Source organism: Chelmon rostratus, chromosome 15 (genome assembly GCF_017976325.1).
Source record: "Chelmon rostratus isolate fCheRos1 chromosome 15, fCheRos1.pri, whole genome shotgun sequence".
NCBI lineage: Eukaryota > Metazoa > Chordata > Actinopteri > Chaetodontiformes > Chaetodontidae > Chelmon > Chelmon rostratus.
Window position 1 is genome coordinate 3846269 of NC_055672.1, and position 15977 is coordinate 3862245.

The 15977-nt window shown below is 43.7% G+C and overlaps 1 protein-coding gene across 1 annotated transcript in view; it reads left to right on the plus strand.

The window, feature by feature from the left end:
* atrn (attractin) overlaps positions 1-15977 on the plus strand; it is a 131226-nt gene that overhangs the window by 44656 nt on the left and 70593 nt on the right. The window contains 9 exon segments of the mRNA XM_041953271.1: positions 210-429; positions 1835-2020; positions 4145-4390; positions 6004-6141; positions 7667-7760; positions 8869-8921; positions 11232-11326; positions 13195-13273; positions 14107-14264. Of these exon segments, the coding sequence (XP_041809205.1) occupies positions 210-429; positions 1835-2020; positions 4145-4390; positions 6004-6141; positions 7667-7760; positions 8869-8921; positions 11232-11326; positions 13195-13273; positions 14107-14264 (1269 nt within the window).

Below are 15977 nucleotides of genomic sequence, written 5' to 3' on the forward strand. Positions count from 1 at the left end.
TGGTTTTGATTTTCATCTAATGTCTCATTAGTCTTCAGCCACAGAATAATTAGCACTGAATCTGTAGCTCTCAGTCTTTTTTGCAAACCTTTAAAGTGGAGAGAAGACCAAACAGCACTCGATTATAAAGGTTTTCCTGTGTTATGATGAGATGGTTGTGAAGAACTGTGTGAAACCCTCCTCTTCGCCGTACTGTTGTGTGTTTGCAGTACAAAGCCACAGTGACACCCTGGGTGGGGCTCAGGAAAATCAACGTGTCGTACTGGTGCTGGGAGGACATGTCGCCCTTCACCAACACCACCCTGCAGTGGCTGCCCGGCGAGCCGAGCGACGCTGGCTTCTGCGGCTACCTGGCCGAGCCGGCGTCCAGCGGGCTGAAAGCGCAGACCTGCATCAACCCGGTGAACGGCAGCCTGTGTGAGCGGCCAGGTGAGTTAAAACCAAAGGTGTCGAGGCTGGTATTAACCTGCAGGAAGGCATACTGATTCACATTAAGGCATTTTTTTCTGTGCTGTGCTAAACAGAAATAAGGAGGACAGCCATGCTTGCAGTAATTTTTTTTTTTTAATGCAGTTATCTCGAGATCAGGAGTTCGTTATTTCTTATTTCTCCTGATAGCGGCCTAATTTATCTCGTTATCTCCACAAAACAAGAGGCCAATAACGGGATAATTTATCATGGGAAAACGACTCTTATCTGCTTTACCCAGCATTTGATCAAATAAAGCCCGTCATGGCCGTCCAGTTTGCAGTGACCCCCCACAGCATCCTATAGCCTTCAGACACCTGTAGCTCAAAGGAGGTAGAATCACACCCACAACCACTAAAGACATGAAAAGTTATTTACTAGAAGCTGAAAGCTGCTAAAGCCTGATGATGTAAATGATGACACCAGAATATCTCTTTTGATAACAAGAAATTGAGTATTGATTGATCATATTTTTTATTATAAAGCTCATTTTCTTGTGGCCATTCTGCCTTCCGTATGCAACAATTAATCATCAAACACTGTAGCTGTCAGATACATTCTGATTCATGGAAACTCACCTGAACACACCACCAAACATGTACAGTAACAGGTAAATACAATGCCATTAAAGCCAAAGCTTTAGTCAAATAGTATAGATGTCTATTAAATGAACAGTATTGTGATCATTTCCTGTTCAGTGTATTTATATTAACATTAATTTTATGTTATATAAACATCTAATGCTGAGTTCAAACTGGTTGTACCTGGTTTGAGACGTTCACTGTCAGTGTGTAATCTTAAATTCCTGCCATGAATTGGTTGAGACAGATGTCAGACTACGCTTTGAACACCGACCAATCGCAAACGTAACGTGGCATCGAGGATTGAACATGTTAAAATGTCAACATCACAGAGCGCTTCTTAGATGACGTCAAACCAGCTGAGAGGAAGCCAAATGTTCTGACATGGTAGTTTTTCTGTCCCAGCCCTGCGAGACAGTCTAGATGCAGAATACTGATTTCAACAATGACGAATTATGTGATGCCCCCCCCATGTCTGTCCGTGTCATTAGAGCATAGCATCTGGCTGCTTCAAGTGACACAACTGGAAATGTCAAAATTTCAGCTGGATGCCGTCAAAATTCTGAATGTTTGAACCACCAGAAAGTGTCTGAAGATCAACTTTGCAACCTTTTTTTGTTTTCGCCTCAGTTATTGTCTTCTCTCTAGATATTCAGTCGTAGCATCGTGTTTATCACGTCCGGTAGAGTTCAGCAGAAGAGCATTCATTACCAGAGGAGCTTTGACCCCCACTGATCCGTGCTGAAAATCTATGCGCTCACATGTACGACTTAAATGTTCCCCAGCCAACCACAGTGCCAAGCAGTGTCGGACGCCGTGCGCCCTGAGGACCACCTGCAGCGAGTGCACCAGCAGCAGCTCGGAGTGCATGTGGTGCAGCAACATGAAGCAGTGCGTTGACTCCAACGCCTACGTGGCCTCCTTCCCCTTCGGACAGTGCATGGAGTGGTACACCATGAACAGCTGTCCACGTAAGACATCTTATTCACTTCTCTCCTTCTTTTTTTTATTAATATGACAATCATTGTGATTCTTTTATTTTGTCAAACCACACCAGAAATATACTGACATTCTGAATATTGAGTCTAAAAAATCATTTCCTGTTATTACATCATTACATGTAATACAGAAGAATGTAATTTATCCATTTAGTCTCTTTCGTAGCAGCGTAAAAACCTCCAAGACGGTTATTAGAATACAGAAGGGATATCAGAAGAAATAATTTAAAAACCCTGTGGCTAGACGTCGTCCTCCTGCCATTGCTGTTTTTGGCATTGAGTGCATCTGTGTTAGTAGTAGAGGTGTTAGGTGTTCCTTTGTAAATGATATAAGGAGTTCAGGTTTATTGAGACACTCCAAACACAAGCAATAACTAGTTACATTGTATGTATTACTGGAGCGATTCTCCTCAAAACTCATTAAGTGAGCAAAATATCCAGTTCCAGCAAGCATGTAGACTGAAACTAGAAAACACTGTTTCCTCTCGAATGAACCAAAGCTGCAGGTGAACCGCTCCAGGTTTCAGAGCACCTGGTCCAGACGAGCTAGGTGTGAATACACTCTTAGTCAATGCATGACAGCTGAACTTGCAAAGAAGTAATAATTGTCTACAAATAAGCATAAAGAATCCAATAGTATCTGAATACGTACTTAAATTGAAGCTTTTCTTTTAAGGACATTCCTGTTTCCCCCATAGTTAGAACCAATCACACGTTTTCAGGAACCTTTCCTGGGGAATGAAGGAGCAGTAAATGGAGGCATCACCCTCCTCTCTGCTAACAAGCAAACCTCTTGGATCCGTTTTTGTAATCTATAATGTCTTTTCATCAGTGGACTTGACTCATTGATTTCATCACGCCTCAGTGCTACAACCTTTCTGCAGCGTTTGCTTCTGCGGCCTTCGCGTTGGGATCTCTTGTGTCGAACCACATTGATTATACATGAAATGTTTACTTTTTAGCATGAACAAATCTCTCCGTGCATTTCAAGCAAATCGCTGCTGCTAACGCTAAAAATGCGTTTTGCAAAAACACTTTCTGTCCGACGCACAAAAATGTTGCAACATACTGTTTAAACGTCTGATCAAGTTGCGACGTCTGCACGCGTAACCTCCACCCTCCCAGACAGGACTCATGAGCGTCAAACTATGACGGGAGGATAACTCCACAGGAAAGTAAAAGCGTGAATCTGAAGTCTGCTCACGTAGCGCTCCAGCTGCAGTTAATGTTCTTAACCGCTTGAGCATATGTAGCGATCTTCATCGACTTCATCAAAAGACCCTAAAAGGCAACACTTTAAATAACTGTGGCTCTCCGGGGCAGAGCATCTTTAAATGTTCGTTTTTTTTAACCTTTATTTAGCCGAGCGCATTAAACTGCGGCCTCTCCACCAGATGAGACGGGGATTAATAATCTGGTTTAGTAGTTTGATAACTTGGTCTCCGGCTGGTGCTTTGTTGTTGTACGCCGTAGCGGAAAACAGTTTTCATTTATTTAACCTGGCAGGTCAATTAGGTACAAATTGTTGTTACAGCCATAGGCAGAGAACCCCCCCGAGGGGCTGAGAGTTAGGAATTCAGATGTAGGCAAATATCTGTGGAGAGCGGGTGGAGAGAACAGCGGCTGAGCTGAATTAACTGTTGAGCATTGTAGAGCAGTTGTGGGTGTTGTTAATTAAAACTCTTCAACAGGCTTTTTACTGACTAACACCCAATAACAAACTCTTATCCATGTATTGAGGGGGCTGTGCTCACGTTGCTGCCTTTGTTTTGAAGGACAGTAATTGATTACTAGTAAGGGAAACTCGCTGAGAACAAGCTCTCACTCAGCGGGAAGGCCTCGTCTCCACAGGTAAACATAGAAGAGCAACACATTTTAGATGTATTGTAAAGCACAACGTTGCAGCTAGAATAACAAAAGACAACATGTCGAAAAATGCGACGTGACACAGGAAAACACAGGAGTTAGCTCGGTTACCTGAACAGCCTGCTCCTGGAAACACTGGCAGCTCTGTTTTTATGACACAGGTGGATTTTAAGAAGACAAAGTATTGACAGTTTTTTTTTGACTGGTGCTGTGTTGCATGTTTTTCTGCAGCGGAGAACTGCTCTGGGTACAGAACATGTGGCCAGTGTCTGGACCAGCCGGGCTGCGGTTGGTGCACAGACCCCAGTAACACGGGCAAAGGTCAGTGCATCGAGGGCTCCTATCGCGGACCTTTCCAGACCTCCGTCCCGGCCCCGTCTACCCTCCCTGGCCTGCCCGCCAACCCCCAGCCGGCCCTCAATGCCAGCATGTGCCCCGGCGAGGCCAAATACAACTGGTCCTTCATCCACTGCCCAGGTAGGGAAGAATTAGCTCCAATAATTTGAAAATACTCACTTTTTTCTCGTATGGAAGAAATGCTCTCTCTGTAAATGTGTTTACACTGAAAGACTTTCACCAGTTTTACACGCTGAGATCAGTTTACGTGTCATGAGAAGTACAGAGGTGATTTTTTTAACAGCTTTAAAGTGGCCTGCTTTCAAACATGAATGTGATTTTCAAAGAGGTTCTACTTTACTTTGATAAAGATCAGGAACTCACAAGAGACGTTGGAAAAAACATCAAAGGTCAAAATCAAAGCAGCAGATGGTGAAACATCATGACTTTCAGTCTTTAGCACGGTTCAAGCTCCAAATACACTGAATCCTACACTTCCTGTGACGCAACCCAATGTCCAGTTTCTCATGGAGGTTTAAAAAAACCCCCAAAACATCCATCAGCATTGTTTTTTTAATTTTGAAAGCCTCCCATCAGAGAAAGAAACATTATGCGACTGTTTTCTCAGGCCGAACGATCCTCCTCATGACGAGTAAACTGATCCTCGTGTGAAGTCGTTGAAGTGCCCCCGTAAAGCCGGCCTCAGACTGCAGGAGTTTTAAAATCCTCACCTGTTTTCTAATCGGGTTGCATGAGGAGAAACATGCACACATTACAAGATTTGCAAGTAACGTCACATCGCACTCTGCAGGACATTCTTACGATTATCAAACCACAGGGAGCGATGCGCCGTGCCATGTGATCTTTCCCATGAGACCTCATGGAGAGGCAGATGTAGACAAAATGGAGCAACAGCTTGTAGTAAAGCCAGTGAAGGAAAAACGAGCACAAGACTGAACGAGTGTGGGTGAGGAAATGTTGAGGAGACGCTGTCAGCACAGGTTGTCTCTTCTTCAGCCACAACTGGAGGTGAGATTTTAACTGTCAGCTTTAATATCTGTCAGCAGGAGTATGCTCGCTAACGTTAGCCTCGAGGGCTAGAATGTTTGCCGTTGCTTGGCAACATCGTCAGCTGCTCCGGGACTAACGGACTTGTCGCTCTCATTGGCTATTTGGGCCTCGCTCAGAGAGTACTGACATATCCAGATTTTAACTCCTAATGATCAAACATGTTCGAAAGTATCAGAGTGACCCTGATGAGTTTGGAGCAGGTCGTGAGGTTTAAGACTGGATCTGTGAACCGTCACAATACTGGATGATCTGGGCCAAACAAGGGCACCGACCAAGCTCCATATTTCTCCTACGATTTGCTTTAAATCAGCCCAGAACTCCTGCAGGCTGAGCTCGGCTTTATGATCCGTCTTCAATGTTTAACAGTGATCAAATCTGAAAATGTTTTCCCGCTCAGAGATTGTTTTGTTCATTATACTCTAACAGGAGCAGTTTCCAGTGACCAGCAGTGGTTATTCTCACAAGATCTGTGTCGTAAATCCTGACAGATAGCCCTGACAGGCGTAGACGTTATCAGAGTAACATCGTTTGTCACGAGGACCTCACGTGCAGCAGTTCAGAACTCACCCAGATCCCAGCCTGCACATCGCTGTCTGCGCTCGAAAATTAACAAACAAGTTCATTCATGTTTGAGCCTCGGGCTGTTTGTTAAAACATTTCTTTTTTTTCTTTTTTTTTTACAGCTTGTCAGTGTAACGGCCACAGCCAGTGTGTCAACGAGAGCGTGTGCGAGAAGTGCGAGGACCTGACGACCGGCCGGCACTGCGAGAGCTGCATCTCCGGCTTCTACGGAGATCCGACCAACGGGGGCAGCTGCCAGCGTGAGTATCCGCCGCCGTCCGGCCCGGCGCTAAATCAACCGCTCGGCCTCTCTGCGCGCGGCTTCATTTAACTTGTCAGTGTTTTACAATTCAGTTTTATGTCGGCCATTTTCCCGATTCCTGGGCGCACAGTAAAGCGGTCCCGTGGGATATTGAAGATTTACTCTGCTCCGCAGCTAATACTGACAGTCAGTCAATCAGGCAAGAAATCATGCGTCCATTCCTTCGACAGCTTAATTTAGCTCACCGATATCTTGCAGCCATGTTTTTGTGATTTTATTTCCTTTTTTTTTTAGCTCTTATTCCTGCTTTCTAGAATAAATATTTACTTGGTTCTGCATCAGTGACAGCCAATCAATAAACCAGCCTCTCTGCATATCTTCATCTTGTCAGTATTCAGCATTCCTTGTTTATGCTTCTTATTTTCTGCCTCCTGGTTCTACAGCAAAGTCCCGTCAAGAGGCTTGTTTTACCTCACAGCTAATCATCACATTCTTTAGATCAGTTTGACTCAGGGGGAGTTATCGGACAAAGTTAAAAGAACAAATAATGAAGGTAAAACACATGTAAATACTGATAAAACCGTTAAATGGCTTGTTGTTCAACCAGCTGGCCTCGAAATCACTAAACCTAATAGACATTCGGCATCTGTTCACGGCCACAAACGCTGCCCGTCGGGATGTGGAAGGTCACCTCTGGTGTGGGAGGAGCCGGAGCTCTTGTGGGAAAAGCAGCATTAAAGTTGGCATCACTTCTCTGCACAGAGTCGGCTCTGGAACTAAACTTCTTGTCCTTCCCCTGGAGAACGAGTGGTTTGCTCCAGACAGGGTTGACTGTTTGTGGCCGACAGCTTTTCAGAGTATCTGGCCCTCTTGGAGTCCCTGGGCGCCGCTCTGAAAAAGATGGCTCCGGGGGACTCCTGGGGGAACCCAAGAAGGTCTTTGTTACTGCGCTCTGAACACTAAGTGTATCTGAACCTCTTCTTCCAAAGATCAATAATGGACTTTGGTTGTGTGTGAAGAAACGAGCAGAGTTTGATCAGGTGGTGCAGAAAGACCAGATGTTTAGTGAGCGTGAGCTGGAAACATCTGCATCCCGTCACACAGGGAACATTCAGGAAAGCAGAGCTGCCATCAAACCCGTCACAACCGTGTGCATTTATTTAGTTTATTTAGTAAAAACTTCTTATTTGTTGTAGACCTCGGGGTAAATGTTGAACCAGATTTACTCGATTTACAGCGTTATAAAATATTTGTGTTTTATTATTCATGTTTGTGCTTTCTTCACTGAAAATCACACATGAACAGTTTATAGTCAACGATATTCTACAAAAACACAAAAAAGAGCTCACATTCATATTATTTAAGAGTCTGTCACGCTCAATATAAAACAATACGTTCGCTATTCTGCGGCTGTTTGTTATCCAGAATGAGAGCAGTCATTAAATGTGAAACGTGGTTTGGTGTTATTTTACTGAGGCACTTTCATTTCTGACTCTTTTTCACTTTTCGTATCTTTCGTTCAGCCTGCAAGTGTAACGGCCACGCCAGCATGTGCAACCCCAACAACGGCAAGTGCTTCTGCACCACTAAAGGCATCAAAGGAGACCGCTGCCACCTGTGAGTTTCACTTCTCCCGTCGTATATCCTCCTCCGCCCCGCCGGTGTGCTCTCACATGTACTCTTTTCTCCACTCGGGGTATATAGGGGTCATATCTGAGTTCAATTCTGGATAGGAGGATATGGTTTAGTCCATATGCCAATCACATGCAGCGTTTGCGACGCCTCATGCTCAGATTTTGATGGCATACGAGTGTGGCCAGTGAAGGGCCATACTTCTCCACCTCTGGACTTTTTTACCCGAGGAGGATACGTCTAACTTCTGGGAATCTGGGAGTTGGACTTTCTAATGGCCCAGGGATTATCAGGCAGTAAATTATCAATTAAGGTGTGTGGATGTGCTGGTCTCCAGTTGTATCAGTATTAGGAGTAGAAATGTGATAATCTTACACATTAAAACACAAGATAATGTAGTCAGCTTCCACACTAGTCTAAAACTGAGCTAGATTTTATTTATTTATTGTTCTATTGTATTAATAGAGTCATGGAGACGTGAAACTTAATGTTAATCTGTATTTGGAAGAACCTTTTTGTAATGTGTGAAATCACAATCAACTTTTTTATTTTTATTTTTTGTAGAAACACAGTTCATAAAGGACCTGCAAGGCCACATTCTAATATGTTGAGACTTTAAGAAAAGACTTGATATCCTCTGTTTTAGTTCTTTTTATTGGCACACTGTGGTTGCAGCTGTTCATTAGTGCCAGCAGCAATAATCTCAACCCTGGCCTTCATTACCATAGGACTTCCCAAAACCCATTAAAAACTTGAGATACAGTTTCAGAAGTGAGTGGTCATCAGTATGAAAATGAGGCTTTTTTTTTTTTTTTGTCTTTTGAAATATGAAGTTTTTGTAGTCGGGAGGTGTCTCTTTCCCTGCTTCTGTTTTCTTTTTGTATGCACTCTGGCTGAAGGTCGAGACTGTCGACTGCGTGTGATCTCAGCTCACATGTGATTCGTGGATTTCTGTCCGCTTTGTTTTTACCAGCAATTAACTCGTCCTAACTCACCTTCTTCCCTGTCTGTCCTCTCCTCCTCCCCTCTCGCTGTCTTCCCCCCGATGCTTTGCCTCATTTCCGTTCATCCATCCTCCACTTGTCTCCTTTAGGTGTGAAGTCGAGAACCGTTACCAAGGCAACCCCCTCAAAGGCACATGCTACTGTAAGTGGAATTCCAATTGCCAACTTCAGCGAAGGTATGGGGAGGTGTTCACATTAAGAGACCACTGTGAGGCCGTACTCTTCTCACTTGTCCAGGTCAATGCCGAGATGGTTACGTTGCTCTTAAATCAAAGTAGGTCTCAAATAGTTTGATGTTTAAAGAAAAAACAGCCAGAGGAGAAACAGCTTTTTTTTCTTTTTTTAACAAGTCGCAGGTGGAAAGAATGGAAAGCAGATGAAAGCGAAGAATGAAGCGGAGCTTGAGGAAGGCCGTCGTTCTCTTTTTCTCCGCTGCAGTGACATTCGTCTGACCGGAGACAGGCCGCAGTGCGCTGATAATTTAGAATATAATCATGTAGATGTGAAATTTGTACATCTGTCAGACCACAGAGTTTAACTGACCTCGTCCTCAAGCGCTCCTTCCTCGTTATTTTGTTATCCGATGACGTACAGGAGGAGCCTTAAACGACGGCGGAGTTGACAAACTCGCTCCACCTTCATAACTTACCGCAGCTCACATCAGCGGTCGATCCACACGAGTCAACTGGTGTCGTCCGGCGTCATTTCATGACCTTAACAGTGTGAATTGAACGTTACTGGTGCTGAAACCGTTTGCATGTGAGGATTTGCTGCTTTTTTTCTGTTTGATATTACTGGAAATTGAATGTTGGGTTTTTAGTAGAATGGAACAAGAGTTTTGATGACGTCACCTTTGGCTCTGGGACTCTAATGTTTTGTAAATCAAACAATCAATCGTTGAAATAGTAAAATGATCTAATGGTGTTTAATGGGCTCCCAGAATAGCCTGAAAAGAGCAGTGGACAGAGAGACTTGAACTTGCATGAGGAGGTCAAACCGATGCTGTCGTTAGCGTCCGCGGCGCGTGTCTAATGGAGTTCTGTGTGAATCTATTGCTTTTCAGCCAATGAATGCAACTACAGTTGGATTTCAACCCTGGTTCAGTGGTGCTCATGCTCATTAGTGGTAGACCTGCTTTATATCTGTGACTCCTGTGTGAAATTATCAACCCGAGGGATTAAATGTTTCTTGCACCCCATTTACACCCAGTGCGTAATGGGATCTATATCCGGGTGATAAACAACCCGTTCGCGCTTTGTTTTTAGACCTGGTATTTATAATGTGTTCTCATTAGCCTCGCTAACATCAGATCTCTGCTCTCTGTGGCAAAACCCTGCGAGTGAGTCATTCGAGGCGGACGCAAATCAGCATCAAACTCCCTGGAAAAGTTTTGTTGTGTGAGCCGTTGAGTTGAGGGAAGCTTAGCGAAACGCCGTCTGTGACAAATTCTCCATTATTCGTTCCCGCTTGTAAATTCTGCAAATGTAAGAGTTTTTCCTTTCGCTGTATAAAAAACATACAGTGTGAGTTTGTCCCGGTGCCAGCGTGTAGGCTACTCTGACTACAGAAATTGTATGTCTTGTTAGCAGCACATCAGCTGCACCGACTAGTGCACGCTGTCACAAACGCAGTGATTTCTTACTGCATATTCTTCATTTCCCGCCATACGGCTTTTATTTTTCATACAGTTTCTCTTTTTGCACCTTCGATTGCACGGAGTAGACGTATAATCAGTAATCAGAGGCCTGACTCTGATTCCAGCCCTCCAGCTCGCTCGCTCTCTAAGAACAGTTCACTGAAAACAAATATCTGTCATGTTCTGTACGGATGCCAGCATGTTGTACAGCTACCAAAGATCTCAACACGATGCGAGCCAGGTTACCTCCAGACGATCACATTCGATCGTGATGCATTTACATCCTTCATTAACATGCGTTTCTCCTAATCTGGATAACGGAAAGGAAATGAGTTTTCCTGTGCAGGTCGATAACGTCTGCAGGAGAAAGGAAAATGGATTTTAACAGAAAGGAAAGTGGACAGAAATGAAGCACACGGGGGAAGCATTTGTTTCATGCTGGTTCATGTATGACTCTGATTGTTGCTCGATGACTTTTTGTATGCTGTGTTATCACAGTCTAGCTACCTTGAGCTCCAGCTGTAGTCTAAGGCAAGCTCACACAAGGCCGTATAACCCGGCCTCCATCATGACCTTCATCACAGACACAGACAGCTGACAACACACACTGAAATCTTCAGGTCCATCCAAGAAAGTCTGAAAGAGACAAAGAAAGGGGATGTGGGTAATACCCTGCCCCGAGCGCCGTGCGCAAACACGCTCCCGTGTGACTTTCAAACCAGACTAATCGAGCTATCCCTCTTCTTCGTCCTCTTCTTTTGTAATCCCCACCACACTCTTCCACACCCACCCCGCCGGCTCGATCACTTCAAACAGACACGCTCCTCATCGACTACCAGTTCACCTTCAGCCTGTCGCAGGAGGACGACCGCTACTACACCGCCATCAACTTCGTGGCCACACCTGAGGAGGTATGTCTCCGACTGCGAACGCCCCGCCGTCACAGCAGCTGTCACGTTTATTAGGATAAAGACTGTCTGGTCTGCACCAGATGACGATGATGATGATGATTGTTTTTTTCCCTCCCTCCTCTGTTATTGTCAAAGTTTCTTCCAAAGACACTTCTCCGAATTGTGTGTTTACCATTTTGCTAATAACAGTGTTTTATACATAATAGCAGTACTAAGAAAGTTAGTCAGTGAGAACAAATATGTTGCTGTGCTGTGAAAATCGTGTATCTCCAAATGTCAGCTGTTAATGAGCTGAGAAAAACAGCCCATTTTCATCACGGTGACGTTTCCAGCTAACGCTCAGGCCGGTTTAATGCTTGATTTAGCTTCAAAGGATTTTTCCAAACAGTGAAGGAACATTTCATCCTTCAGCTTGTCTGGAAAATTCGCCAACTTTGGATATACATGCTTTTCATTGGACAGACACAAGCACAGGCAAACACACAGATATTCAAAATACACAATTCACGAACACAATGAATAATCATTAACTCATTAACTCTACTCTTAAAATTAGAAATGGCTCTCAAAATGTTTGTTGTGTTTGAAGAGTGCGTCCACTGTTTGCTTCATTACAACCCAGTTAACAAAGTGCCATAAGTGTGTTTCCATCAACGTGTTTTTATGCACACTTTGAAAAGTTGTTCAAAAAGCTTGATGGAAACGGTGAAATTATAAAAAAAACTCCCAAAAATTCAATTTTACAAAAAAGTTTTAGAGCTCACTTGAGGTGGTTTTTGCGTTTTTAGGAAAAGTGTTAAATTGGAGATGGGAACACCCTCGTAACTATATAACTGTCACATTACTGTTCAGCCGTCACTAACACTCACAGAAGTAGAAGAAGCTGTTTCCGCTGTTCACGTTTTCTTTGTTTTTTCCTTTTTTGTGACTTTTAAAAATTTGCTTGGCAATAGATGAAAACCCAGCTAGTGAGGCTGAGATCTCATTTTCAAGGGAGACATGAACATAATTCAAAATATTATAATTTATCAAGCTACAAACAGCAGTAATAGACAATAGAACACAAGTTCTGTAATAATATAAACATTAACATAACAAATGAACTATTGAAACAAATAAAACGGGCACCACTCACTCTATTAGCTTATTATCAACCATAATTTAAAGAAATGCAGATTGGTCTGTTGCTGACGAGCAAAAGCAGGCTGTCATGTCGCGGTGTGAACTCCACTCATCACACAGATGTTTTCCCTGTCCAGTCCCGGTTACCTGGCTGCAGCAGCTGGAGCCCAAACTGAAACACAAGCGTCTGATTAGCTATTCCAGATGTTAGCCTCCCCCTGACAAAGCTTGTACCAACTGGGAACGAATGCAGAAGTGCGATCCCTTTGTGAGCCAGAGCGGCGCAAAAATCCATCTTTTAACAAATGAAAAGAATATTAAACTGTTCCTAATTGATCCTCATTTAAATGATTATTAGCAAACACAGTGAGCAAACATTAATTAGGTCTTCTTCCATCTACTTGATGCTATCAAAGCTGCTGACACTTCACAGCTGTACTTACAGTATTTTGATACATCTCATCGTCACCATTGACTCTTCAAACATTTATTTAGCTAATTCAGCTTCCATTAGTTGTGCAAATTTGCTATAGTCTGCTGTGCAGTAACTGTTTGGACAGCTGCAAACTGGTTGGAGGCAGGGAAAAAAACCTCTGCTCTGCATTTGCAGTAAAGCAGCGCAGCCTCGTTTCTTCTCCTGACAGATCTGCTTCATCGCTCTCTGTACATGTCGGTGATATGTGGAGCTAGAAGGGTGTTTATACGCGATGATGGTGGTGACTGCATGTTTTCTCTGTCCTCCTCAGCCAAACCGAGACCTAGACATGTTCATAAATGCCTCAAAGAACTTCAACCTGAACATCACCTGGGCCACCAGCTTCACCGGTACGTCTCCACAAACACCCCAGTGCTGCCGATCATCAGCTTCATCAGCTTTGATGATCAATGACAAGCACAAATGCCAAACCTACCCTAGCTCGGCCTCTTGGATGCTTCGTCTTTGTTTTGTGTTAGATCTTCACTGTTGGTCAGACAGAAAAAACAGTCTGAAGAAGAAGCCACCGTGGGCTCCTGTTGGATTTTTATTAACAAATGAAAATAAGCATTAGTTGCAGCTTTAAGATAAGATAAGATAAGATGTACCTTATTAATCCCCAGCTGGGGAAATTCAGGAAACTTAGTTCAGTGAAACATAAGGTGGCAGCAGGTGGCAGCTCTCACCTGTCCCCTGTCCTTGGGCTGTCTTCACAGGCCTGTGTTGCAGTTTAATACAACAAGGAATGGTTAGATCAGATCCTTTGTTTTGCTGAATGTCGGGGGGGTAGTGGGGATGCAACAGGTAGCAGCGTGGTGATATTTCTGCCTTACATTCTTGTAATTGCACTTTGATGCTGAAATAGCATGAAACGGATTTTGTAGTTTAAAGTCAGAAACTCTTTAATTTTTGGAGAATATGTTTGGATGTCCTAAAATGGGGTGAAATCCCATCTGGGGCACTGCTGCCATGTTTGATTTGTTCTTCTCATATGGATGAAAAACAAAGCTGATGGTTCCTGTTAAAGTTCTGTTTAAATGTATAAAAAGGACAGAATTGATTGTATTGTTGCTTCATCTTATTGGCTGATACCACATGTCTTCTCTTCATCTTCCATCTCTCCATCCACCTCCTCTGTCTGTTTCTCTGTCTCCTCTTGTCTGTTCTTCTTCCTGTCGTTCAGCGGGCACCCAGACCGGGGAGGAGATCCCCATCGTCTCCCGTAGCAACATCAAGGAGTTCAAGGACAGCTTCTCCAACGAGAACTTCGACTTTCGCAACAGCCCGAACATCACGTTCTTTGTCTACGTCAGCAACTTCACATGGCCCATCAAGATCCAAGTAAGCTTCAGTTCATCTCAACACAAATACGATAGAGTAAGATGTAGTTTGTGACGTGGTGCAGTTTGACATTTAGTCAAGCCGCACTCGATGTGAGTGGCACATATTTCTGCAGTTTAATCAACGATCGCATGCTTCACTGACATAAACGCACACTTACGTTTTGAGGTAGAGGCAGCCGAAGAGCACACAGACTGCTGCAGTGCTTCCAGACCACATCCTGCTGAAATGAAGATCGTTATCGTCTAATTTTCATAATTAACATTTTAACATTTCAGTTAGCACCTTAAGCTGCGCTATGGGGAATGTACTTATTTGAAAATTAGATTACATTCTCTGCTGAAATCCAAACAGAGGGGGGGCTCATGTCTGTGGCTGAATCCAGTTTTAAGGATGACACGTTCAGCAGTGGCATCGGAGGATCAGCATCCACGGACTGATGTTGAGCAGAGGACAGAAAGCTGCCTGGTTCCATACGATGCTAGAAATGTATAGATAAGGGACAGCATGAGGGGAGCAGAAATGACGGTGACTTGAACAAATTTGAGATAAATTATCGTCCGTATTGCGCTGTAACAGACGTGCGTCACATTATTAGAGGCTGCTGCTAACCCAGTGCAGCTTTAAAACCAAGTCATGTTGCCTTTTCAGTTAATGCACATGAACTTTTCAACATGAGCAGCTTAATAAGAGCACAAAACATGATAAAGACGTGATTTCCTCAAGTAGATCAAACCTAAACAGGCCAGGTTGTCCTGAATATTCACTGACTGCAGCAGCATTGCTTATGCTGAAAATGTATTCCTGCACTTTGAATAAAACCATAGACAAAATACCACGTGTCAGGTCTCCCGATGGCCACAGTTATCTCATATTCGGCTCGTGCGTATGTGTGCAAAATATTGAACACTTCCACCTACGCTCATGGACATACACGCATATTTTTGATTAAAGTGCAGCAAAATCATGGTCAGTTTTCACTGTAACTGCTCAGCTTGTCTGATGAAAAGCCACTTTTCTTCTCCATTCAACCAGAAAGTTGGCTGGTAAAATGGCAAAATGTAAAAGTTGGCAGTCACCGGTAAAAATGCGGTCAGTCGGGGGGAGGGAAGTTTCCTGCGTTTGGTGCGCAGCAGCTTTTTCTCCAGCGTTGATGTGGCTGCTTGGCGGCAGCAGTGAATAGCGCTCTGTATCTGCGTGCCTGGTCGCTGACGCTGTGAGTTCATGCAGCCGGGCTACAGTCGCCGCTGCACTCGGTGAAGGGCTGGTGGAGACAAAACTGTCCCTCTCTGTTGTACGTCAGCAGTGAGGTGTTTGTTTAATGCATCTAACTGCTTTATTTACAGCAGGAAAGAAAGAAATTTAATTTATTAAAAGCTGTTCTGTGCTGTCATCCACCTCCTCTGTTTCTGTCCTGAGCATATTTAATATCAATCATATGATTGGTTAGCAGGTGTCAAACAACTGTGATGCTGTTCTGGACTCGTTAATATTCTGTTCAGTGTTCTACCCTCAGTTGCCAGTGTATTAGGTACAAGGTAGGATTTATTGTAGCGCTGCTGTCTTAGACTGCATTAGTTTTATGTGGATATAATAAACTGGCAGCTTTATGTGCATCGGTGCAGTGTACGTTGCTATCTGCAACAGTGTCACATTTTACACGGGGGTTTTAAATTGACTACAAACATGAAGTGTTATCATTTCTTCCTTCAT